Source organism: Heloderma suspectum, chromosome 14 (genome assembly GCF_057233095.1).
Source record: "Heloderma suspectum isolate Gila_16-S chromosome 14, 16-S_ref, whole genome shotgun sequence".
NCBI classification, from domain to species: Eukaryota; Metazoa; Chordata; class Lepidosauria; order Squamata; family Helodermatidae; genus Heloderma; species Heloderma suspectum.
The window spans coordinates 22,508,097-22,533,271 of NC_139471.1; the positions used below are offsets into that span (position 1 = coordinate 22,508,097).

A 25,175-nucleotide genomic window follows, 5' to 3' on the forward strand; every position below is an offset into this window, starting at 1 on the left:
CCTCAACATTCAGCATTTACACAGCGCATTTAATAGGAACATAGGAAGCTCCCTTGTGGTAGGCCAGTCTACTCTGACTGGCAGTGGTTTTCCAGTCTCAGGCAGGGAACGTGGGCGGGGGGTCCATCTCTCATCACCTGCTACCTGATCCTTTTAACTGGAGATGCTGGCGACCGAACCTGGGACCTTCTGAACGCAAGGCAGGTGCCTCCCTTAAAGTAGACAAGAGGTGCACATTCTCTTGCGCATCTTTACAACAGCCCTGCTAAGGCAGGCCGATATCCCGAGAACAAAGAAATCCATTTAGTCAAAGGGAAGACATAGATGGCTCAAAGCAAAGGTAAGCACATCGCAACCATTTCACCAAAGACGTCGGGCCAGAGGAAAATGCTCCTTCCACATCACTAGAACCAGCCTTACCCAACCTGGTGCCTGCCAGATGTGTTGGACCACACATGGCCATGCTGGCTGGGGATAATGGGAGTTCTAGTCCAACACCAGGTTGGGGAAGGCTGGTTGAAACTGACCAGATAAAACTGGTAAGCCTTCCTAGTATCTGAGGTAGAACATGAACAGTCCAAGAAGTACACCTGGTCCAATATGGTGCTCCTAGTCTGATCCATCCCAGACCTTTCAGAGGAAGACGTCTGGCCTGGAGAGGAGGGGGGATGACTCCTGTGCACGTGGGGGCAGGCTGGGGAAGAATTTTTCTGCCTCCAGGTGCTTCTTTATTGTATTTCTTTAACTGTATTAAAAGGAAATCATTTTCTGCTCTCATCACTATTTTATTATGAGGGCTATTAATTTTGCCCCTCCCAAATGTTAAAAAAAAGTCACATTTGCCACCCTAATATTTCACATCATAGCAGTCCTCCCTCAGTTACAGGCCTGCAAAGCCATCCGCTCTGGTGCTACTGAAGGCATCAAGGTTGGGATGAACTACATTTTGGAGGAAACAGCCACGGATTTACCTGTGATCTTAAAAGTATAGAATTATAGAGGGAGGATCTAACTAAGGATTGGTTTACCTGCAGTCTTGAAGTATATACCAAAGAGGGAGGGGTCTAAAGATGCAGAAGTGTGAGAAGTAAGCAACTGATTCATACTGAAAGCTACAAGGGCTGAAAAATAACCCATCCAACATTCAGGTTATGTGCATAAAGTATACTACCCTGAAATCCATTCTTAGATGACGGTATAGCTTGTATAATTTTGAAATAAATGAATAAAAATACTTATAAAAAAGACGTATTTCCTACCTCACCACTTGACAGCACCACATGTATCGATTTTGTAATTAAACGATCTGGAAATGTTGTTTTAAAATAAACAAAAGTTTTGTCCTATATGGCAGGGAAGATGAGCCTGAAAACATGCGGACAATGACTAGTGAAGTCTTGCTGGCCAATGAATAAAGGGAAGAGCCGAGAGCTACTTGCAATCGGGGGGGTGGGGGGTGGGAGAGGGGCTTCAGGGGGCTGCATGTCTGTTTGCCCTTCCACAAAGCAAGGAGAATACATTAAGAAGCGCCCTGCTGGATCAGACCAAAGCTCCATACAGCCCAGTGTTTTGCTTCCAACAGTTGGCAACCAAATGCCTCTGGGGAAGCCCACAAGCAGGACATGAGGGCAATAACCCTCTCCCACTGTTGCTGTCCTCTAGCAACTGGTAGCCACAGGCAGACTGCCTCTGAATCTGGAGTTTCCATCTGGCCATCATGACAAGTAGCCATAAGTAGACCCATCCACCTCCATGACGTTCTCTAATCCCCTTCTGAAAGCTGCCTCAGCCAGCGGCTGTCACCACACAGTTACAGGGATATGTTCACTGTGACCACTTGGTCAGTCACTGATCCCGGCTTTCCTTGGTGCCCAAAGTTTGGATTTTACAAAGATGCTCAATGTCAGCCTTCCCCAAGCTGGTGCCTGCCAGAAATGTTGGACTGCAACTCCTACCATGCCCCAGCCACAAGGAAGACAGCTGTAAGTACATTATCCTCAACCAGAGGTCAGAACACTTTTTTCGTCCCCAGTACCCTGGCCCTGGAGAAGCCCCACACAAACTGGGTCATCCATTCACCATACACTGGGTCTCTCACAAGACACTGACTACATCAAGACAGCACTGGCAGTGCTAACAGAGGCAAGCGCGCCCCCCCCCCCTTAATCAGCTTCAAGAACACACAGCTTTCCTGAAGTGTGGGCATACAGGACTCGCAAGCGCAACCCACATCTGACAAATTCACTGAAACCGTTCCTGAGAACCTAAGAAGAGCCATGCTGGGTCAGACCAAAGGCCTATCAAGTCTCAGCATTCTGCTCTTTGCATTTCTGGTTAACTGACAGGAATCAGCACCAGATACTTTTGAACAGACATCAAACCCACCTACCCTAAAGTAGCAAGGGGTGGGGAGAAGGGCAGTTCCAAATTTCCAGTTTCCCTATTGGAAACTGAAATATTGTACTTAAAAATTCACAGTAAAGGTTCCCATAACTTTTTAGGAGTCGGTTGCTTCTCTCTTTTTCTTACTAAAGCTGTTAGCATGCAAATTATCAAAGGAATTCAGATTTTTAAATAGCAATGTTTTCTTTCTTTTTATAAAGGAAAGTTTGTTTTGAGAAATTTCCTCAAAACAAAAACCAAGCACACTCCACCATTTCCAAAATAACTCTCTACAGCTTCACTCCATTCTCAAGCCATTACTTACAAATCCAAACCGAGAAGAGAACAAGACATTTTCTCCACTTATTAACAAAAAAAAGAGAGAAAGAGAAAAAGGAAACAGTTTATTCAACTGCTAAATTTGGCCGGTTCGAAAAGTCATCCCATTTACTACACAGACATTTTGTTTTTTTTAAAAATGTAAATACTGTACTCGAAGTCACAAACGAGCTTTCTAACAGGAATGAGGTGGCAAACAGGGCACCCAGGACAAGAACAGGTTTTGTAAAAAGCATGGGGGGGGGGGGAGAAAGAGAGATTGATCATGTGGCTCATTGCACATTGAAATCAAACGTTCAAGTGTTTATGTTGTTTCCTATAGGCCTACGGGGGAAATTGGGGGGGGGGAGAAGAGAGACAATATCGATTGGCCCCTTAAGATTCTGAAATATACTTTGGCATATGCACAGACAGACAAAATTGGGGAATACACCATGAGACCATTTACATCACACATCCTCAACCTGGGACCCTCCAGATGTGTGGAGTTGTAGTCCGACACATCTGGAGGGCCCCAGGTTGGGGAAGGCTGATTTGCACATTCCCACACTGACACACACAGAGCACAGATCTCCAAACACCCTAGAGTGAAGCGATAAAGAAGAATACAAAAGTGTGTCTCTCGCCAGAGCTCTCGCACACCCACCGCTGCCAGTCACTCCAAGCGGGGGGAGGAGGGGGAGAAAGAGAGCTTGGTTCTGAAACATGGACACTGGGGCACTACCCCCAATCTCCCACCCATTACAAGGACATTTTCAAAAGTGGAGCATCCGAACAGACAGCACATGCTCGTGGAAATCCTGGATTCTCGAGGTCAGCAGCATTTCTCAGGTTGTGTGTTTCTTCCTTCCTTGTTTTTGTTTTTTGCAAACCTGGACATCTTTATTTTGCAGTCAGCCCAATCCCTTATTCTCAGGCATGGCAGCCGTTGGAAGGCCTTTTGCTCCTGGAAGCTGAGGAGCCCTTTGCTGCCCGGTGCCGGGCACAGGAGGCGCAAATGGCACCCGACAGGCGCTTCAGACCTTTCTGAAAGACGCTGTTGGACAGGCTGTAGATAACACAGTTGCAAAAGCTATTGCTGATGGCAAGCCAGGTGGTCAGGAAGGAGGCCACACGATTGCGGTAAATGGAGGAGCTCTCCAGGAGGAAGTAGATGATATAGGGAAGCCAGAGGATGTAGAAAACGCTGGTGATGCGCAAGAGGACCATGGCGTAGCGCTTGTCCGGGCAGGGCTGGGCCTCAGCCGCCTCCCCTTCCTGGGAGCTGAACCGCACTCGCCGCTCATTGATCTCCCGGGTGTGCTGCTGGCAGATGCGGAAGATGCTGAAGTAGGTGAAGCAAACCACGAAGGCAGCCGGCGCGTACAGCACAACGACGACGAAGAGGGTGAAGGCGGCCCGAGTGTCCCAGGAGTCGGCGCACCACCGGAAGACATCCCCGTGGTAGCCGGGCTTGCCCCAGCCGAAGAAGGCAGGCAGGAAGACGGCGCCTGAGTACAGCCAGAGGAGCAGGATGCAGAGGCGTAAGCGGCAGGGGGTGACCAAGGTGTTGTAGGTCAAGGGCTTGGTGATCGCGATGTAGCGGTCCACACTGATGCACGCCAGGGAGGTCATGGAGACGCTCTTGAGCACCGAGACCACGTAGCCAAAGGCCTGGCAGACCAGCGACTCAGGCAGGAAGGTGACACGGTAGCGCAGCAGGGAGAGCGAAGGCACCAGGCAGCTCACGCCCACCAGGAGGTCGGCGTAGGCCATGGTCTGGATGAAGTAGCTGGTGGTGTGGTGGTTGAGCAGTGGCGCGCAGTGGAAGACGAAGATGACGACGATGTTGCCCGAGATGATGAGGACGGTGAGGAAGACGATGATGATCACCTCCAGGAGGCAGATGTCCAGGGCGTCTGGGTAGCCAGCAGCCAGGAGGCAGAAGGGCCTGCCGCCGCCGCCGTTGCTGTGGTTGCTGCCGTCCAGGGAGGCGTTCATCTTGTGGGGGCGGCGACAATCCCCTCACTCTGCCGGTGGCTGCTGCCCGGCTGCCGCAGCTGCTGTCATTGCAGCTGCCGCCTGTGCCGCGCTGCCCTCAGTGCCCAAGCAGGAGGAGAAGGCAAGCAGGAGGAGGAGCAAGAGGCGTGCAGAGGCTCCCCGGAGCTGCCGGGCATTGTCCGCAGCGGCTGCCCCTCACACACCGACTCTCTGGCTAAACAGCCACCCCCCCCCTGCTGCGCTCCCTCCACTGGCAGCTCAGCCACACAGAGCTGTGCCGGGGGCGTGGGGGGGCTAGAGGAAAAGAGAGGCGCGACGGGTCTGGAGACTGGCCCGCTTGTGCAATGGGGGGAGGGAGACAGCTCCAGCAACGGCCACGCGGGGGCGGGTCCTAGAAGAGAAGAAAAGAAAGGGAGGGGGCATTTCACAGCATCTCTCCCTCCTCCCCCTGCCAAGGATGTGCTGGCTGGGCTCCCCACCCCCAACACTGCGGGCTCCAGCCAGCCTCAGCCGTCCGGGCTGGAAAGGGGACCTGCTGGTGGGAGGCTCTGGGGGAGGCTCTGTGCGCCCTGCACTTCTGCGGTGCGGGGAGCACAGGCTGGATGGCGGGGGAGGAGGAAGGCCAACCTACAGAGCCCTCCCCAGGCCAGGCACAGCTGGGCAAGGCTTCTCTCCTTCCTTCCTACCTGCAGCCAACGGGACAAAGGCAAGGCGAGCGCAGACAGAGATGCAGAGACACCGCGTTTGGTACACCCCAGGAAGGAAGGCAGAGCAGCTGCGGGGGGAGAAGAGACCCCAGGTGCAGGGAGGGGAGGAGGAGGAAGGGGGACCCTGGCGGGAAGACCCAGCCGGGAGCCTCCCCTCCACCCCTGCTCCGGAGCTGCAGCAAGGCAGGCAGGCGCGCACGCGCTGGGCTCCTCCTCGCTCGCTCCCCCCACCCCCCCGGGCTCGCGTGCCCGCCTACCCCCCGCCTGATTTGCAAAGAGGGGCTCCACCAAAGCAGAGCTGGAGGAGCGTGCAAAAGGCCCTCTCAGCATATGCTCAGAGGCGCTGCTGCCCCTTTACCACCAGGGCACTGGAGAGGAAGCACTTGTAGGGCTCTGACAGCGGGGGGGGGGGACCTTCCATCCTGAGCCATGTGGGGCCTGAGAGAAGGGGCCATGCGTGCGTGCAGACACCTGTCCTCCAGGTGGACAAGGCCAAAACTGGGGGGGGGGGAGATTAGCCAGTGGCAAATGGGGAGTCTCCTGTGAAAACTTCCTCCCCATCCCCCAGTTGCCAGACTGACCACCAGGCTAGAACTGCCTCCCCCACTGCCACCGCCCATCTCAACTCCTTCTGAACAGCTGTCAGGAGGAAAAGGCACTCCATGCGTGCTCAGACTCAGATACACAACTATTGCTTCACGTGTTCTGGACCTCAAAATCCACCTGCACCAGCACACACGTGGTTCCTAGAGCACTGGGAGCTGGGCCGTCTGGCACCCTCGCATGCCCACTCTGGACCACCCCTGGAGATGTTCAGTTTGGCAGCTGCCCTGTAACACCCAAGATGACGCGACCGCAAAACAGTACATCCAGCTCCAAGCGAGAAAAAGATGATTCACAGCCAATGGGCACGGAAGCACAGCGGAGGCAGGAAAGTGGAAACGCTTGCCATTTTAACCAATCCAGATTGATGCCTTTCAACTGGTTTCCAAACTTGGCACAGAAGCTTCAGGGCAAAGACCAGCCAGAGAATAATGGAAATGTGCAGAGGCCCATCTAACAAGGCAGACAATGTTCACCTTCAGCTTTTGACCACCATTTCCCCAGAAGATGCACCCTAAATAGCTTAGGGCCAAGATACTTGAAGAACCACTTCATCCTGCATGAACCTGCCTGGCAATTGCTCTGTGTTGCACAACCAAGGCAGGTGGGATTAGTTTTGATGCAGGGCAGTGCCTTTTCAGTGGTGGCAGTGCAGTTGTGGAACTCCCTCTAAAGGGAGGTGAGATGGCCTCTTCTCTGTTGCCCTTTAGCCAGGCAGTTAACAGTGTTTTTGTTCCACCAAGCTTTTATCAGAGTCTTAATTTTATCCAGTGATGATTTTGTTTATCTGCTTTATTTTGGCTTTGATCACGCTTTATCAGTACAATTAAAATCTGATTGTGCTTTAGGGGCTCTTTTTATAGCTGAAAGGTGGTATCCAAATATAAATAAAAATTCACAACCACGGCTCTCACTCCAGAAAAGGTGGCCTTTAGGTTGGCACCATGGCACACGTGCATACACACACACACACACACACAGATGAACCCCCCTCGCTCTCCACATTTTCACTTCTCAGGTCTTCAGTTTTTGCTTGTGAATAAAAGGAAAGAACCCGCCCAGATATACAGCCCAGGCCCTGCTACAGTTCTGAGAAACCATACAGCATGCATGCAAGCATGCATTTATTTATTTCATTTCTATACCGCCCAATAGCCGAAGCATCTATCCTTGCAGTGTCCGTCTTTACAGTTTTAACGTAGCTCATTTCACAAAGCCCTGAAAAGGGTCGCAGACTGTCTCCAAATAATTAAAAACTTTTTAAACCTAGAGACTTAAAGGAATGACCCAAAATTATCAGCAAGGAGATGCAAAATCGTTTTAATCAACTGGGACACAACTAAGTCCCCTTTCCCCACAAAGATGACTGCAAACCTGTGAACTGCTTGTGAGAGCCTTCCCCACCCTGATGCCCTCCAGAAGTTTTGGATAACAACTCTCATAATCTCTGACCATTTGGCCATACTGTGGATGATGGTAGTTGTAGTCTAGCACATCTGGAGACCAGTAAGGGGCAGCGGCGGGGTGTGTGTGGCTTGTGAGGTTGAAAGCAGACAAGCAGATACCAACATGCTTCACTTACACCCTTATCTGCTTCAACAAAAAACAAAATCCAAGAACCCCCCCCCCCCCACACACACACACACACTCCAAACGGCTTAAATCAGCTTCCCCCAACCTGGGCCCCTCCAGATGTGTTGGGATTATAACTCCCATAATTCCCAGCCAGCAAGGCCACTGACCACCCTGCCTGGGAATTATGGGAGTTGCAGTCCCAATGGGGCCCAGATTGGGGGAAGCTGATTTAAATAAAAAGCACAAACACACACACTTGTGAACAGTGATCAGTCAGGGTTCAACTTGTGTGCATTAACTAGTACATGCCATTCTTCAGATCAGAGTGAAACCCAAGCAGGGATCTTTGCTATTTCCCTTCAAAGGGCCCACACTGCTTATGACCAGCAACCATCTTACAAAACTGCACAGAACTAGAAGTGCCAGACTGCACTCGAACCCCAACACCCTCTGCACAGAATTGGAAACATCTGGTTTAAATATCGTTGTGTTCTACCACCTTCCGACAACCCCTAGCCCCTGCGATTTTCAGGCAGAAAACTGGCAACACGAACTCGGTTCTCTTCTGCAGCCATGAGGGCTAGGTTCTTAGCTTTTAAAAGAGAACAAGCAAATAAAGCAGGAGTAACAGGAAGCTGCTCCAGCAAGAGATCATTTTCTCATCTATCCATGGCACAACTCCAGCCACAATTATTTCCAGGCCAAAGTTTTTATGTTCCTGTTCTATGCTTGGCCAGGTCCTTTCACGAGAAAGGCCTTTGTAAGAGGAATGGTGAGCATCATGGTCCGTCTTTTAAATATTTATAGAAAGGTTAGATAATGCTGATATTTGATTCAGCAGAACTGGGGTTCGCAGCAACATACAGTGGCCATTCTGGTAAGTTTTAACATCTCAGAGATGTGGTGATCAGGCAAAATGCTGCTGGCTTTGGGGTCTGCTGAGCTGTGACCTGTTAGGAAATGGAGCTCATGATTTATGGATTTAAGTGAAGACTCCTTAGATTGCAACCTTCAGCCATTCACTCTGTTACCACAGAAACCAGCTCTGTGCCCCCAGGACTCTTTAAAACTTCATTCTGAAGGTGTTTTAACCCTTTGAACAAATGCAAAACCTTTGATAAGCACAATGTAGTCACTTCCAGCCCAAGATGCTGCAATGAGGATCCATTCACACAGAACTACTGGGGAAATAAAGAGGCCTTTACCATCTTGGCAATGGAATTGCAGACTACCTAAAACTGTCTCTTACTGGAACAGTTCGGGATGGGGCAAACAAGGGCACACAAACTCCTGACTTTCTAAGAACTCCTCACCCCAAGCAGAATGGAAAGGGGAAAACAAACAAACAAGGCTCAGGGGCACACACTGGGCGATCTGGGATAGATGCAACTAAAAAAAAAGTCATTTGCTAACAGGGCAGAGGCTGGGTTGCTGCAATTAGGAACAGCAGTTTCCCTCACAGGGCATGAGCAAGCCTCCATAGAAGCAAAGGCAATCTTCCTTTGAAGATTGGAGAAGAGCCTTCAGTGTGGTGGCCCCCTTCCTGTGGAATTCCCTGCCTTTAGAGGTCAGGCAGGCGCCAACATTGTGTTCCTTCTGGCGCCTCCTTAAGACGTTCTTTCAAGAGGCCTTCCTTGCATGACCAGCCGTGGTTTGTTGAACTCCACTTCACTGGGATTTGTCTTTTTTCTTTTTTTTTAATGTTTTAACTCTTTAACTCTTTTAACCATTGTTTTATTCTTTTATCATGTTGTTAACCGCTCCGAAATCTTCTGATGAGGAGCGGTATATAAATATTGTAAATAAATAAATAAATAAATAAATCTGGTGACACACACACCCTGACAACAACATCCCTGTTGGGCAGTGCACTTGATACCTGGCATCATTTTCTCCTTGTCCTCAAGGGGAGAAGCAGATAGGGGGCAGGGGGCAGGAGCCATGTGGTTTGCAGGAACCAAGTGCTCAGTTCAAAAAAAGAAAAGGAGTACATCTGGTCCCCAAACACCACCTTGTGTAGACCGATACTGATGGCTTACCTGTTACTTCTCTGCACTGGTACAGCCCTCACAGAGAACAGACCCAGTCCGCCCCAGCTAGGAACTCAGTAAGCCCCCCACCCCTCTGATCCACAATATGGGGGAAAGCTGGAATAGTTACGTGATCAGATCAAATAAATTACACTTAGGGTGCAGTCCTATGCATGTTTAGTCAGAAAAAGTCCTACAACTCCCAGCATCTGGGAGCTGTAGGACTTTTTCTGGCTTAACATGCATAGGATTGTGCCTTTAATCAACTAAAAAGGTGCCCCCAACTATTCAGCCGCCATTTTTTAAGAACAGAAATACTGTTTTTAATATGAGCACTTATTTTAAAGATGCAGATGGCTAGCACCATCTCAGAAGAGGCATTTCTCCAACTCCCCTGTACAGTAGCACAGGGGCAGGAAGATTTCAGGATTGTGGAATCTACTTCATTTCTTCCTGGAACCCTGAGGTCCACCAACAGGAGCCAGGTACAAAACAGTGCCTCAAGAAGATGGAGCATCTGCTCAAAATTAAGGAACAAGGGTGCCTCTGAGCCCATGCTTAGCCTGGGACCCCCTTTTTAGTGCTAGAACTGAGCTCATAGTCTAGTCACAGAAAAATCTACTCTGGTTCCCTCCCCGTCACCCCTACAAACTTTCTTCCATCTCTGCAGTCTAATTTAGAAGAGGGGGGAAGGTTTTTAAGTTGTTACTGCTGCTGCTGCTGTTAAAGACTTGGGAGTCAGTAATCCTTGCGGATCACAAGGATCACCCAATCACCCAGAGATCTCCCAGCAGATCCAGATCTACCTTCTGCTGACCACTGCAGTAGGAAGCAACTCTTCCAAAATGATGCCCGCTACAACAGACATATTGGCTACAAACAAAGGTAGTGTCCTCCTTGCTTCAAAATTATTATTTTTATTCAGATGCACGTTTAAAACCAGCCGATTAATCATAAGAACGTAAGAGGAGTGCTGCTGGATCAGACCAAAGGCCCATTTCATTCAGCATCTTGCTAATCACAAGAGGCCAAGTGGATGGGAAGCCCCCAAACAGGACATGAGCCCTTTCTCGCTGTTGTCCTGCAGCAACTGTTATTCAAGGTAGACCACGTCCAAACATGAAGGTTCCATTCTGAACTATCATCGCTAACAAGAACAGAACAGATGCTCTGCTGGACCAGGCCAAAAGTCCATCTAGTCCAGCGCCCTGCTCCCCACAGGGTCCAACCAGATGCCCCAGTGGGAAGCCCACAAGCAGAACATGAGGACCATTGCTCTGGTTGTTCCCAAGAAAATGCAAGCAGGGTACAGCCAACTTGACTAGTAGCCGCTGACAGCCTTCTCCTCCATGAATTCATCTAATCGCCTTTTAAAGCTGTCCAAGTTGCTAGCCATCAGCACATTCTGTGGTGCCCAATTCCACAGTTTAACTGGAATACAGCTTCCCCAGCCTGGCACCTTCCAGCAGCCTGGCACTACAACTTCCAGCACGGACTAAGGCGGATTACGATTTCTTTAACAGGGCGACAGCCATAACATTGGGATAACGCCAGTCTACCTGTGGGGGAGCCTAGTGCGCACGCTCTACCACTGCTGCTCCTAGGCGGCAGCTAGGTTAACTTGATGTGCGCGTGGGTAGCTGTTCTCTTGCAGAATGCATTAACCGGTTAAATGAATCAGCAAAAAGTCGGGAGGAAAGGCAGCATCCCTTTCGAGCCGATTTCTGCAGGAGACACGGTGTCAAAGGCAGCCTCTCTGCACTCCCCCTGAGCTTCCGCATGCTCCGTGCTGCTCATCCCAGGGACATCTGCTGGGAAAGGGCTGGACACGGCTCTGGAAAAGCAACAGCCGTCAAGGCAGATGAGCACGGGGCAAAGTGCCGTTGGTGGGGGAATACATGAATCAAAGGAAGGCTCAGTTGGGAAAGGATGCTGGTTTCCACTGCAGGGATGTTTCCACAGGCAGGACTCTTTTAGGCTTTGTGTTGATTCTTTCTGCAATGTTATTACACAGCATCCCTGTATACACGTGTCAGGGTAAAAGTGGCTTTGCACCGCCAGAAAAAGGCTTGCCACGCCTGTCGTGCTTTTGTCTTTTTGCTTCATTCAGAGCAGCTCAAATGCCTGAAGGAGACCTCCTGACTCCAAGGCCGACGGCAGCCAAGGAGTTAAACATGTGGGGAAAGTATGTTCCGAGGCATAAACCAGTCAGGTTTCATTCGCTTGTCCCCGTACGCTTGCTGAGCCAGTGCAAGCTGAAGCAGCAGTTACACATTGCTGGATCAGTGGAGCAGTTACCCATGCAGAAGGAGGAGAAGCCCAACAACCAGATGCCATTTGTGGGTGTACATGCATGTGAACCATAATGCAGCTGCTAACACACACACACAAATCTCTTAAAAATAAAGTAGAGAGATAGGAAGGAGGTTGGTCTGGCCATCAACAGAAGCCGAATCTGCCCACTGTTCCTTGTGCCCACCTCCCAAAGAAAGAAGAGAGCCAAAGGGCAAAATTGGCTGGAAACAGTAGCTCCAGACCTCCGCCACCACCTTCAGGGTTTCTAGGCATATAACCTTTAAGCGGGGCCAGGGAGAAAAGTCACAAGACTTTGAGAATGCAATCTAAACATCTGAATAGGCTAATCTCAGGCCTGTTGAGGCCTGGACCAAAGAATTTGAGGCTGGCACCCAGAAACTCTGCAACATATTTCCTTCGCTGGCCATTGTCCACTCTGTGCCAAACGAATGCAAATTCTACACCAAGCTAACTCAAAGGGCTGAGCACACTGACTCAAATCCAAATCGGTCTGCATAGATCAATTCTTCTCCCGGTGGCCTGATCTTTTAAAGATTTTTCTGGAAAGAAGTGGGAAAGAATGAGCAGGGAGGGAAAAGATCTACTGCAAAGCAAGAGCGGTTGCAGTGTGTGTGTGTGTGTGTGTGCGCGCGCGCGCGCGCATGTCTAGAGACGAGCCGTGTTGGGGTAGCAAAACAGCGAATATGTGGTCATCGTCTAATTCCAGAGGTGCCAGAACAGATGGCTGGGATCTGAACTGGAAGAGCCACACTTCTTGCTTGCCTCTCTGCCCAACCCCTAATCCAGCTAAGCTGGCATTTTTGGCAGAGGACAGCCCCCTCCAGGGAGATGACATTATCTGGAGAATCTCTCACCAAGAGAGAAAAGGCAGACTGTTAGGTAGCATAGCATGAAGTGCCCAGCAGCTGGATCAATACCATGAGCCAGTTTGAGCAACAAGAGCCATTGCACCAGAAGGCAGACCAGGGAGGTGGGAGTTGGCCAGAGGAAGGTGGGAGATGAGGCTAGACTGGCACAGTACACCAAGCTCCAGATCTGAAGGAGGAACAGACATGTTATCAAGCAAAATCGAGGGTTCCCAACCCTGTGTCTGTGGCCTAACATCAATCTGGGGAGGAGGGGGAGAGGAGGAGAGCAGATTCGTAGGAGGAACCAGGAAATGCAGGGAGACCAAGCGATTCTCCCCTGCAAATCCCCCCATATTAATGTTATGATGCAAACATGGGTCTGGGGTACCTGTGGTGAAGCCAGACGGATTCTCTGGGGCTTCAAATACAGCCACTGTTCCCAGGTGCAAATAGCCAATCCCTTCCTTCAGAGCTGCCCCATATGTCACGTGTTCTTCTGAACAGCTCAACCATTACACTAGCAGGAGTGAGAGACCAATGCCACCGACCGGAGGGCTTTCCTGTACGTGCTGCTGCACTGGAGCTCTTCACCATGCTCCTTACCACAAAAGGTGAATTTTGCACATGCCCGTTTCCTTCTTTCTTCCACCTCAGATGCTGCATTCATTTAACAGGTGTCAGTGCCACGCTGCTGACCCAACAATATGCCAACAGTCAATATGGATGGCTTTAAGGCACCAAAAAACCACCACCAGCTCACATGCTGCAGGCCTGGCATCCATCTTGCAAAATGTCACTCGACAGCAGCACTAACTGGGTTGGCAGCTGCATCACCGTTTTTGCATTCTCTCTCCAAATGCAAGTCTTAAAAATCACACATTTTGTTTATTTATTCAAGGGTAAGAAATAAAGTACTGTGGGTCACTGCTTTGACCATAGGTCTTCAGAACCCCAATCAAGAATATATGCACATACACACACACACACACACACACACACACACACCAAATATACACAAGAAAGAAAATGGGTTAACATCGTCTTTAGTACACAGAAGGAAAGAACGCCTGGAAAGATTGCAAACGTCTTCTCAGTGGTTTTTCCAACTGCTCTGAAGTTTCTTTTGATCAGGGACCTCCCCCGCCCTGCCCCTAGTTTCCACCCAGGGTAGATAATCCCATCCATCATTCATTAAACTGACTTGATGCCCTCTACCAGATCAAGCCAGTTTGTATCTACCTCAACACTTCTCCACCAACCATCAACTCACGGCACCCGGACACGCAGTTCAAATGTACTTTCATCAGCTTTTGCTAAATTCTTTTGTTAAGGGACAACAAAGATGAAAACCTCACTACCAGGAGTTGACACAGTATAATATATACAATACATTATACATACAAACAAGCATGCACGCATGAGAGAAACTGGACCTTTGTTTCCGCTGACTTGATATGTTCCATTAGCATATATAAACAAGTTGCTGCCCGATAGAAAAGCAGGGGGGGGGGGAGTTTTTCTTCTTTTATGAAGAAATGAAACAAGGAATAATCTTATAAGAAAAGCTGCATTTGTTTCACCTGGGGTAGGCACGGTAATGTACAGAGGCCTGTCGACTTCTCATACATGTTACCTTCCCCGGAGCTTATGATCACAGGGATCAGCCTTGCCCTGGTGCCCTCAGATGAACTACAACTTCCACCATCCCGAGAGCACACCACAGTGGAGGGAGCATCAGGGCCTGCTCCAATTGGATCCCCCCACAGAGCTAGCTGGCATCAACTATCCTTTGGGAAAGAAGGAGGGAGACAGAAGCAGGCCAAGGGAATATCAGGGCCTGGTCCAGTTAGACTACCACCCCTCCCCACAGAAGATGAGAGGAACAGCAGGACCATTCCACCAGCCCTGCTGACAGCCTACTTAATTTTTTCCTTTTCCCTCCCATCCCTTTTTCCTCGTGTACCGTGTCTCTTAAGATGGTAAGCACGTGCACAGGGACTTTTACAGGCAATTGTACTGATGGCATGTAAGCTGCTTCGGAAGCCTTTTTTGGCTGAAGAGGATAAAAATGCTTTACATAACCAATCCATGAAACACCAGAATCAGACCAAAAGATGCATCTAGTCCAATGTCCCACAGCCCACGGTGGCTTGTAGGGGACCTCCAATGACATTGTCAAGCAACAGCCCCGCTCACACCCGACTTCCAAGGCACTCAGGGCAGTGCCCATGGCTCTCCCACCTTTTATTCCACTGATGCACAGCCCACTTCAGCCCGAATTCCATTTTGCGGAAGCTCTCAGGGCTGCATTCCAAGCAAGGGCAGAGAAAAAGGGGGCACAGCCAAAGGCAAAACAGGCACAGATAAAAATACCCACATATTTCAGCTTAAAGCATGTAGTTACACTTGTGATTTTTAAATTTTTTGTTTTTGTTTGTCTGTTTTGTTGAAATTAACAAAATTGAGCTTAAACCTCTTACTCCCAGTAACTTAGGAGAGGGATTTCAACCTTTCAGAATGGAGAAAAACTGGACAAATGCTGGGAAAACACCAAACAATAGGTGGGGTCAGGGGAAGAGGGCATGGCCTTCTGGGCTGAATTTAGCCCCTAGACCTGAGGTTCTACCCCTGTTCTACCCCAACAATTCCCCCTTCAAGGCGGGCCAGGCAGTGAGAAAGAGCACATGCTTCCTGAAAAGCGAGGATTTGAACCTGGATCTCTTCCGGCCTAGTCTGACACTAACCCAGACTCCTCCAACTTGGTGACCTCAAGATGTTTTGGATTCCAAATCCCATCAGCCCTAGCCAGAATGGGCGATGCTCAGGCATGCTGAGTGCTGTACTCTGAAACATCTGGAGGGCACCAGATTGGGGAAGGCTGCTCTAATAGTTATACCTCTCTCTTTCACTCACTGTTGCCCCACTGCCATGGACCAGGTCCCTGAACCTTAATTCCCAGAGGATCTTGACCCCTTGTCCTCAGAAGAGGCTCCAGAGTTAATGCAAGAGGCCTCAGCCTTCTCCCAGGACCCACTTTTCCTGAAAGGCTAAGGAGGCTGTATTATCATCCTCAGAATCTGAGGGTATTAGCACGCCATGACCACTCCCACATCGTTGCAGACTGAAATTGCTCAGGGCCCTTTAAGAGGCAAAGCAGTAGTCAGTGTGGCAGCAGGGCCAACCAGCCTAAAAGTAAGCAAACTCATATTTAAGACTCAATCTTGCCTTGCTCCTTGCTGGAACAAGGTACAGATGGGGCTCTAAGCCACACAGGCTCAACACCACTCGGAGCTTTCCATGGTGCTGATCTATTCCTGTTCCTGAAACCTGATCTTCCTGAAGAACCCAATCCACTGGGGAACTCTGCAACTCAGGCCTCACTGGTACCTAAACAACGCTAAAGTCCTCACCACAGTAGAGGCAATACAGAACACCTACTTGAATCAAACATCTGCCCTAAATGCATCCAAAGGATTCCCACAGTTGCCCACTGCAGGGAAAGATCAGCAGAAGTGACAGGCCGTCTGTCTTTCAGAGAAAAGATGTCTGCCTTTCCTGGTTGAGTAACCCCCAATAAGCATCAGAGCTGCCCCGGGTTCCGCAGAAACAGATTGAAAGCCATTGTTGCCCAAAATAGAACTTGTCAGACCAAGAAAGAGATCCAGAACCAATTTGCTAATCAACTAAACAGGGCTGCTGCTGTTTTACCAAACACACACAAATATCCACTGACCTACCTTTGTGATGAGAATCCGGTACTTCTCCACCAGATGGTCATTGTTGTGACATCCTGCAAGCAGCTGCCAAACCTCCCCTCGGAGTGCTTCAGGGACTCCGCTTCTCACAAGCGTGGACAAGGTCTTTGGTCGCACACTCAGATTCAAGTGCCTGGAAAGGAGGAGGGAGACACCCATCAACCCAGGGAGGGCAAATCGATGGCCACAGGCTGAGGCAGGGCAGACCCTGGTGGCTGCTCCTTGCACACTTCCAGACTTAAATGTGGCACACTGAGACTATGTCTGGCCTCCCAGGTGTGTGTGCTGGACAGGGGAAGGCCTGGAACCTATGCGAGCAAGTGAGCGACATTCAAAACAGCTGGAGAAGGAGGAGACAGATGGCTGTCTCTCACTTCCTGGTCAACCAGGAGAACGACAGGTGGTATCGTCCTTGACCAGGATGGCAACGCAGAGATTTTATGGCGGAGCAGCATCTAGGCCAGCCTCCCCTAACCTGGTGCCTTCCAGAAGTGCTGGACTGCAACTCCCATCATTCCCAGCCAGCACGGCCATTGAGGAAGGCTGACCAGAACTCCTTCCCACATTTCCACCTGGCTTGCTTCCCCAGGCAGGCATGTTAGCATCGGGGTCTGCAGTGACTGAGGAAAACTTGCCCACCAGGCGGAAACAGAGGCGGAAACAGGAGACGGCAGCAGTACTGCATCCACCAGTGGGGAGCGGAGCAGGCGGTGGTAAGAGCAAGCATGTACACCAGCTGAAGGGTGTTCCTTTGGCCCACCTCTTTCTCGCCTTCCTTTTCTCGCCTTGGCCACCAAGCCTAGAGGAATACTGCTTCTTTCTAAGTGTAATGGAACAAAATCTTTTGCCTAACTGTACTTCTTCACAAGTAGAAGAACTTTTTGCCCTCACTACTGCCTTATTCCTTTCAGCAATAAGCCAGTCTCCCATGGCAACTTTTGAACTTGTTGCACAACTCCAAAATCAGGCCCAAATGTTGAAAAAGAAAAGTGGAGACTGGCTGGTTGACCATTTGTACTGGCTGACCATTTGTAGCGCTCCCCGGACGGCCGCTTAGTAGCACCCATGGGCCTTCTTCCCCACCTTGTAGTAGCAGATAAGGGCAGAATCAATTGTATTAATCCCCTAAGAGGTGAAGGTGCCACGATGATTTAGATCAAGCAAGTTGCATAACTGTGAATAATGTGTTTAATGTATGCAGTAACTTTGTTTTTGCTTTTAGAGAAAATGTCTTTATATCTGTATTTGTGGCTATTGTTCTTGCCATGTGAGAGTGTGAGCTTTTTATTCCTCTTAGTCATCAAATGCCTGTCCTTTGAGTCGACTAGACAGATTGTCCTATATGCCACCTAAGACTTACAATAGCATCAGCTTCTCCCATGTAAAAATCAAGATGCAATGACTGTGTATAACTGGCAATAGAGAGTGAGTGTTGGCTGACAATCGTCTGTATGGTCATGTATTCGCTAATGTGTTTAGACACGTATTGTAATTCAAGCTCAACCTTCTGTGTGTACCAGTGTTACTTCACATAAGGAAAGTGCCTCCAGCAGATCTATTTTCAATACAGGAAAGAGTGAGAGAGGAACTGCTTACCACTTGGACAAAAGGTCTCCCCATGTCTCAAGGATTTTTTCTGCACACTCTTTGGAGACGTCTCCCGAGCCGCTCAAGAGAGGCTCGTCGTTATCTGCAAGACACAAGCCCAGGCCGACGGAAGGCGTGACATGGAAACAGGAAGTACCGTTCCCCCACCCCGCTCCCTCCATCTGGAGAAAAGCCTATTGTGGCCAAATATTATGCCTATGAAAAAGAGCAGAAGGTGTCAGCTCCAAAAGCGGGGGGAGGGGGGGGGAGGAATGGGAGAATTCCAACTTTAGGCCGAGGAGGAGGAGGAGGGTGAAAAGGAGTCAAGCTCTGTGCTCAAGGTAGGGCAAACCATGTATACTAGGAATCAGAAGCCAGTAGCCCCTGGACCAGATGTGACCTCCTCACTCCACACATGCAGACAAGTTCCATCCAGTCCCCACAACTGCCAGCCCAGAGGCAAGGCCACCATTACCCATGCGCTGGCAACCTCTTGCTTAGACTATTGCAATGCGTTGGGCATGGGGCTGCCTTTAAAAACAATCTGGAACAAGCACGGTGTTCAAAATAGAGCTGAAACCGCTTGGATGAGGGGTTCCAATCCTATTCTGCCAGTGCTTTATCAGCCACACTGGCACCTGGTCCATTCCTGGGCCCAATTTAAAGTGCTGGGTTTAACTTATAATGGCTTGGGACCAGATACCTGAAAGGTCAGCTTTTCCCATACACACTTACCCAAATTAAAAGATTCTCTTTGGAGGCCATGCTCCGTTTGCTCCTGCGAAGGGCAGCAAGGCCAGTGCCTCCTAGGGGTAAACAGCCTCCCCAGCAAGGCTCACCTGGTGTGTTCTTTATGCTCTTTTCTGCAGCAGGAAATACCTTGGCCTTTTAAACCCTCCTTGGGTTCTCACTGTTTTAGTATGGCTTTAATCTGAGCTATTAATTGTTTTATGTCACCTTTATTAGAAGGGAGCTTTGATGCTGCATTTTCTTTGTCATTTTTAATTACAGTATTTTGTATGTTTTTAACATTTTGTCTTGACCTGTAAGCTGCCCAGAGAATATCTGTTAACAGGCAGCCATATAAATTTATCCCATCAAGGCCAGAGGCAGAGGCAGAGGCCACTAGGGGGAATTGGAACATGTTCCAAATTCTACGAATACCTAAATCCCTATGAATATATCCACCACTGACTGGCAGCTGGTTTTGGAGGGGGCTCACAAACAATGCTCTTGGAATAACCAGGCTAACCCTCCCCTATTCCCGGGCCTCCATCGATCCCTTCTTACCTTCCTCTTCATCATCCTCTGGAGGGGAGGGGATCATAGAGCCCTGGGATCCTGACTGAGGCAGGCGGAGTGCTGGGCTCGCAGTGGTTTTTCTCCTCTCCCTTTCCAACTCACTCTCCAGACACACCACTTCATAGAGTGTGTCGGTGCTGTTCTTTCGGTCCTTCTGCTTTATCTAAAGGAGACGATGCATGTTAAGTCTCAGCACAATGGAGAAACTCAAGAGAAATGCCTGGACAAACTTACAAGCTCCTCTCTTTGCAGCAGGCGTGGGCAACCTTTTCTCTGTCAAGGGCTGGTTGCCGGCAGTGGGCAGGGCCAAAGGTAGCAATGGGTGGAGTAAGAGTGGGTCGTGGCACCCCCTTTCCTCTCTCTCTCTGCCACCTCCCTCTCCCAATCCCCGTCTTCTTTCCCACCCAGTAGACTGCCAGTGGAGGGACACAATGCTCTTCCCAGAAGTCTGAACTGATTGCTTGCAGAAGGCTTCTGAAGCTAGGCTGAGGGGCACAAATTGGCCACCCCTGCCTTACAGCAAAGAGAAAACGAGAGGACCCCCCCGGCCCCCTGGCCACTTTCCAATAAACAGAGAAGAACAGAATCTTGGTCAGTTTTCCCAGTGATACAAGAGGAGTTACTTCAGATGTTTTCCAAAACAGGGTGTATGCGTCAAAATGCACACGGTGTCGCTTTGGCCAGGAAATTCCTTGCAGCCAAAATGGAAAATCCTGGCTTCAAGAAGGAGGGCTGAAGGGGCAGAGCTCTGCCATTTTCCCCTCTGAAGGACTGGAGGAATAAGATCAAGTGGGTGGGGTGCGGGGGTGATGGGGAGAGTATCTGGAATTCTGAGCTAAAGAGCCACAATTAGGGAATCCAAGATTCAGAGTTTGTAACTGGACCGTGATCCTGCAAACAGGACCAGCCTGCACAGATCTCTCTCCTTCATACTGCAGCAAGCCAAGACCCCCTTGCTTGGGGGCGCGGGGGTGGAGGGAAGGGGAGTTAACGTTTTCATTTCAACCCCTGGTTTGCTAAAGATTAAATGGCATCAGAAACTGATATAGATTCAGAGCATGAGATCCACCATGAAGAAAATACATGAGCCATTAGCAGACCAGGGTAGGAAGCCCATCCGAGCCATGTCTGGGATCTCCCTGAACTACCCATTCCACCTTAAGAGGGCAATCCTGCCTCCTCTTCCAGTCAAGATGGCAAAAGATTTGGCTAGTTAATCCAAACAGATATGAGATGCCACCTCCTCCCCAGGGCCTTGATGCACCTTGCCTTCCTATAGGAGCACACAGCTGGTCCCGCTCCTAAGCCCCCTTGCTCTTTGACCCCTCCTACCATGAACAACCTTCAGGTCGCAGCTGCTTAAGTCCGTGGTCCACTCCATTCCTCCTCCCACAGTTTGCTGTGCGGCACCCTTCCCTTCACCTTCCCCACCTCCTCACCCTTCTTTTTCAGCATCCTAGCCCTCAGCCTCCCACCCAGCTCCTCCTGCCCCTCAGCCCTGTGATGTTTTCTCTACCCCCACTCCCCAGTCACTCTAACATTTCATTTCCTTTCACAAAAGCTGCTCTATTTTTTCACCATTCTGTAGCTGACAGCTTCCCCCCTGGGCACTCAGGAGTATTGTGTGAGGTTTCATGACATCACAGCAGCCGAGCCAATTGTGGAGGGGGTGGGGGGAGAAGGTAGGGCATGTAAGTTGGCTACAAGAGGCTAGGAAGGTTCCCAGAGGAGCACAGATCTTTTCTAATTACTAAATCTTTACAACTCCTTAGAAGTTCCTGCCTTACAACTGGGACAACTTTCCTCAAACAAACGTTTCTAGACTAAAAAATTATCCCAAGCTTCATTTTATCTGAGAAAAAGCAAGTCCCCGTTTTCACAAAGTTGCCTCTGCAGCAAAATCCCAACATCACTAGTAAACCAAGATAAGCCCACCAAACCCATGTGTAGAGAGCGTTGGGTTTGTTTCTAAACTGTTTGTCTGCAGAACCCTGTCCCCCTTTGGAGATATCAGGCAAAGCCTCTTAAGCATAGTTTCAACAAGGAGAAACCAAAAGCAGGGAGCTCCCCGCCCCCACCAGATGAGCTCAGCCCCTTGGAAAAGTCAGCCAGGGGCCTGAGAACAAGCCAAGAGGGAGCCAGATAAAAAAGTGTCACAATGAGGGCCGGTGCAGCAAGACAAAAGGCGACGGAATTAGCTCAGAAAGATAAACTTCCTTAAACTAACAAGCTTGTGCTTTAGGAGCAGAGAAATATTTATAGCCAACAGAAGCAATTGTTTAAGCCTTTCCATATTTTGCCTTCAGAAATGCAGAATGTATTCTCAGAGACCAGCCCCCCCCCCTCCACCAAATGCCATTGCTACGGAAAGGCTTCTACTGTGGAACCACGGAAATACGCCGGAGCCATCCTCCTTGCATGCCTGGAATTCTTGCCACCTTGGAGGCAGAGAAATATTGAATCTCATCTTAAGAACGTAAGAGGAGCCCTGCTTGATCAGACCAAAGGTCTACATAGTCCAGCATCCTGTTTTCCCACAGTGGCCAAGCAGATGCCCTGATGGGAAACACACAAGCAGGACATGAAGGCAAGACCCCTCTCCCACTACTGTTCCCCAGCAACTGGCATTCAGGGGTAGACTGCCCCTGGAATGTGGAGTTTCCATAACAGCCATCATGACAAGTAGCCATCGATTGCCTTATCCTCCATGAAAAGGTGTGGCCCAGACAAATCCAATACTGGCCTTCTGCTTTGTTCCAGAAGGCCACCCAATCCCAGACAAATTTAAAGAAAAAGCAACAAAGAGAGTCAAGAAGCCCCCAAAGGCTGCCCCAAACACACACACACACACACACACGCAGGCTTAAGAATGTAGGAGGCTGCCTTCCACAGAGTCAGACCCCTGGTTCTTCCAGCCCAGTATTGTCGACACTGACTGGCAGCAGCGGCTCTCTGGGGTTTCAGGCAGCTTTTCCAGCCCTACCTGGAGATGCCAGGATTGAGCCTGGGGCCTCCTGCATGCAAAGCAGGGGATCTGCCACAGCCGCCTTACCTGCTTCAGCTTCAGGAAGAAATTCTCCGTGGAGCTCCGCTTGCTGAAGGGCCAAAAGAGCCTCTCACTGGCGGGGCAGACACGGACCTTGGTCTCCAGGAGGAAGCGGACAGGCTCCTGCACTTCTGTGATCACCAGATCCACAGCCGTGGTCAGGAACAGCACTTTGTCTGGAAGCAGAGAAGCAAAAAGAGAAGGTGAGGTTTCCCTTCATTCTGCCACCCAATGCCTCTGGGGTCAAAATGGTCGCGTCTGCATGTCTGGCATGCCTGTAGTGCAGTCATAAGCATGTTTACTCAGAAGCAAGTCCTGCTGTGTTCTATGGGGCTTACTCCCAGGTAAAGGGCTGTATCCAGATTTACACTGTTTCAACGGTGCTGATGGAAGTGGACTTCCCTGCCCATGGCTTCCCATGGCAGCCCCTCCAGCCCCCCTGAAAATGCTGCACAGAGTCAAGAGACCCTGCTGAACGGGGCAAGATGCGATGGGGTGGGGGAAGCGAGAATGCCCAGAAAATTGGGCAGAGGGATCTTCTACAAGCAGAAGCTTCCCTCTTGTGGAAGGCAAATCCTGGATCTAACTCAAAGTGTGCCCAGCGCTGCAGCCCAAGTGTATCTGCAGCTGTGTTCAAGAGGCATATTATTTTCCTTGTACAGCATATAAGGTGTAAAGTCCACATTTCTGCCCTTTCCTGTGACCAACTGGGAGGACTACAGCCGCCTTCCCTGACCTGGTGCCCCACAGATGGGCTGGACTGCAACACCCATCACTCCCAGCTGCCAATGGCCATGCTGGCTGCGGATGATGGATACTGCAGTCCAGCCCATCTGTGGGGCACCAGGACAGGGAAGGCTGGTGTACACAATCCTTTTGCTGGGTCCTTCATAATTCAACTCGAAAGAATCCCACACTGGCAGCTGATACCCAGCTCTTCTGGTCCTCGGGATTCCCTGTTCCTTGGATCCTGAGTCCTTCCTTTGGGTTTGCTCTTCCCACTACTCATTTATTCTGGGGATTTTTTTTTTTTTACATCCCACTTTTCAATCAACAATAACCAAAGTAGTTGGCAAAACAAAAACCCAAATGTAAAGCAGCCTCCACAAAAGACATCCAAGTAAAAACAAAGGAGTGGCACATGGAAAAAGGAACAGGATCAGGAGCATCAAATAATCTTATTTTAACTCAGCCACAGTATACCTGTTGAAATAACAAGGTCTTAGCTGGTCTACAGAAAGCAGCCACTGACAGAGCCAGATGGGTCTCCTCCCCCAGGAGTAGCTGGCATCCCATAATCTAGGCATCATCATAGAAAAGACCCTATCTCCTGTACTTGCGCGCTGGACAAGTAATGGCGTTGAGACAGAGGGCAGGGCCTCGGAGCCAACGTTTAGTTATTGATTTGATTTGTACCCCGCCTTTCTACCAGAAATGGCACTCAAAACAGGTAAAAATCACTGATAAAAGCAACAAGGAAATACATTAAAAACAAACACAACAACCAAGTAAAAGTATCCAGCTCAACAGACCCTCTTATACACCAAAGGTCCGCTTGAATAGAGCAGTCTTTGCCTGCCCGCAGAAGGACAACAGGGAGAGAGCAAATGTAGCCTCCCTCAGCAGGGATTTCCACAGCCAGGGAGCAGCCACCAAGGAGGCCCTTTTTCACATTGCCACCAGACATGCTTCTGAAGCTGGCGGTCTCAAAAGAAGGCCTCTCCCGAAGATCTTAAAAACCAGGCAGGCTCGTAGGGGAGAAGGCAGTCTTTCAGGTTGTTGTTGTTCAGTCGTTCAGTCGTGTCCGACTCTTCGTGACCCCACGGACCATAGCACGCCAGGCCTTCCTGTCCTGCGCTCTCTCCCGGAGTGTGCTCAAGTTCATATTCATTGCATCGGTGATGCTATCTAGCCATCTCATCCTCTGCCGTCCCCTTCTCCTTTTGCCTTCAGTCTTTCCCAGCATCAGGGTCTTTTCCAGAGAGTTTTCTCTTCGCATTAGGTGGCCAAAATATTTGCGCTTCAGCTTCAGGATCTGTCCTTCCAATGAGCACTCAGGGTTGATTTCCTTTAGGATTGACTGATTTGACCTCCTTGCAGTCCAGGGGACTCGTAAGAGTCTTCTCCAGCACCACAGTTTGAAAGCATCAATTCTTCCGCGCTCAGCCTTCCTTAGAGTCCAGCTCTCACAGCCATACGTTGCTACTGGGAAAACCATAGCTTTGATTAGACGGACCTTTGTCGGCAAGGTGATGTCTCTGCTTCTTACTATGCTGTCTAGGTGTGCCATAGCTTTCCTCCCAAGGAGCAAGCGTCTTTTAATTTCATGGCTACAGTCACCGTCTGCGGTGATCTTGGAGCCCAAGAAAGTAAAATCTGTCACTGCTTCCATTTCTTCCCCTTCTATATGCCAGGAAGTGATGGGGCCAGATGCCATGATCTTCGTTTTTTTAATGTTGAGTTTCAAACCAGCTTTTGCACTCTCCTCTTTCACCCTCAACAAGAGGCTCTTGAGATCCTCTTCGCTTTCTGCCATTAGGGTGGTATCGTCTGCATATCGGAGGTTGTTGATAATTCTCCCAGCAATCTTAATTCCAACCTGTGATTCATCCAACCCAGCGTTTCTCATGATGTACTCTGCATATAAGTTTAAGTAAGCAGGGTGACAATATGCAGCCTTGTCGTACTCCTTTCCCAATTTGGAA

General features: G+C 49.7%; 2 protein-coding genes across 8 annotated transcripts in view; both read right to left on the reverse strand.

Annotated features, from left to right (window-relative positions):
• RABGAP1 (RAB GTPase activating protein 1) overlaps nucleotides 1–25,175 on the reverse strand; it is a 102,153-nt gene that overhangs the window by 41,828 nt on the left and 35,150 nt on the right. For all 7 annotated transcript variants that reach the window (XR_014785867.1, XM_084820829.1, XM_084820826.1 and 4 more), the window contains 4 exons: nucleotides 22,477–22,646; nucleotides 19,413–19,587; nucleotides 18,132–18,225; nucleotides 16,518–16,668 (listed from right to left, as the gene is read on the reverse strand). Coding sequence is in view for 6 of the 7 variants with exons in the window: in XM_084820829.1 (XP_084676955.1) it covers nucleotides 16,518–16,668; nucleotides 18,132–18,225; nucleotides 19,413–19,587; nucleotides 22,477–22,646 (590 nt within the window). In the remaining variant the exon portion in view is untranslated. The remainder of the gene's footprint in view (nucleotides 1–16,517; nucleotides 16,669–18,131; nucleotides 18,226–19,412; nucleotides 19,588–22,476; nucleotides 22,647–25,175) is intronic.
• GPR21 (G protein-coupled receptor 21) lies at nucleotides 2,776–4,797 on the reverse strand. Its single transcript, XM_084820844.1, has one exon. It carries the CDS (start codon nucleotides 4,699–4,701, stop codon nucleotides 3,634–3,636), a length of 1,068 nt encoding a protein of 355 aa, XP_084676970.1. The 5' UTR covers nucleotides 4,702–4,797; the 3' UTR covers nucleotides 2,776–3,633.

Coding starts and splice junctions, on each gene's coding strand:
- GPR21 (XM_084820844.1), bottom strand. CDS start 4,701: ATGAACGCCTCCCTGGACGGCAGCAACCACAGCAACGGCGGCGGCGGC.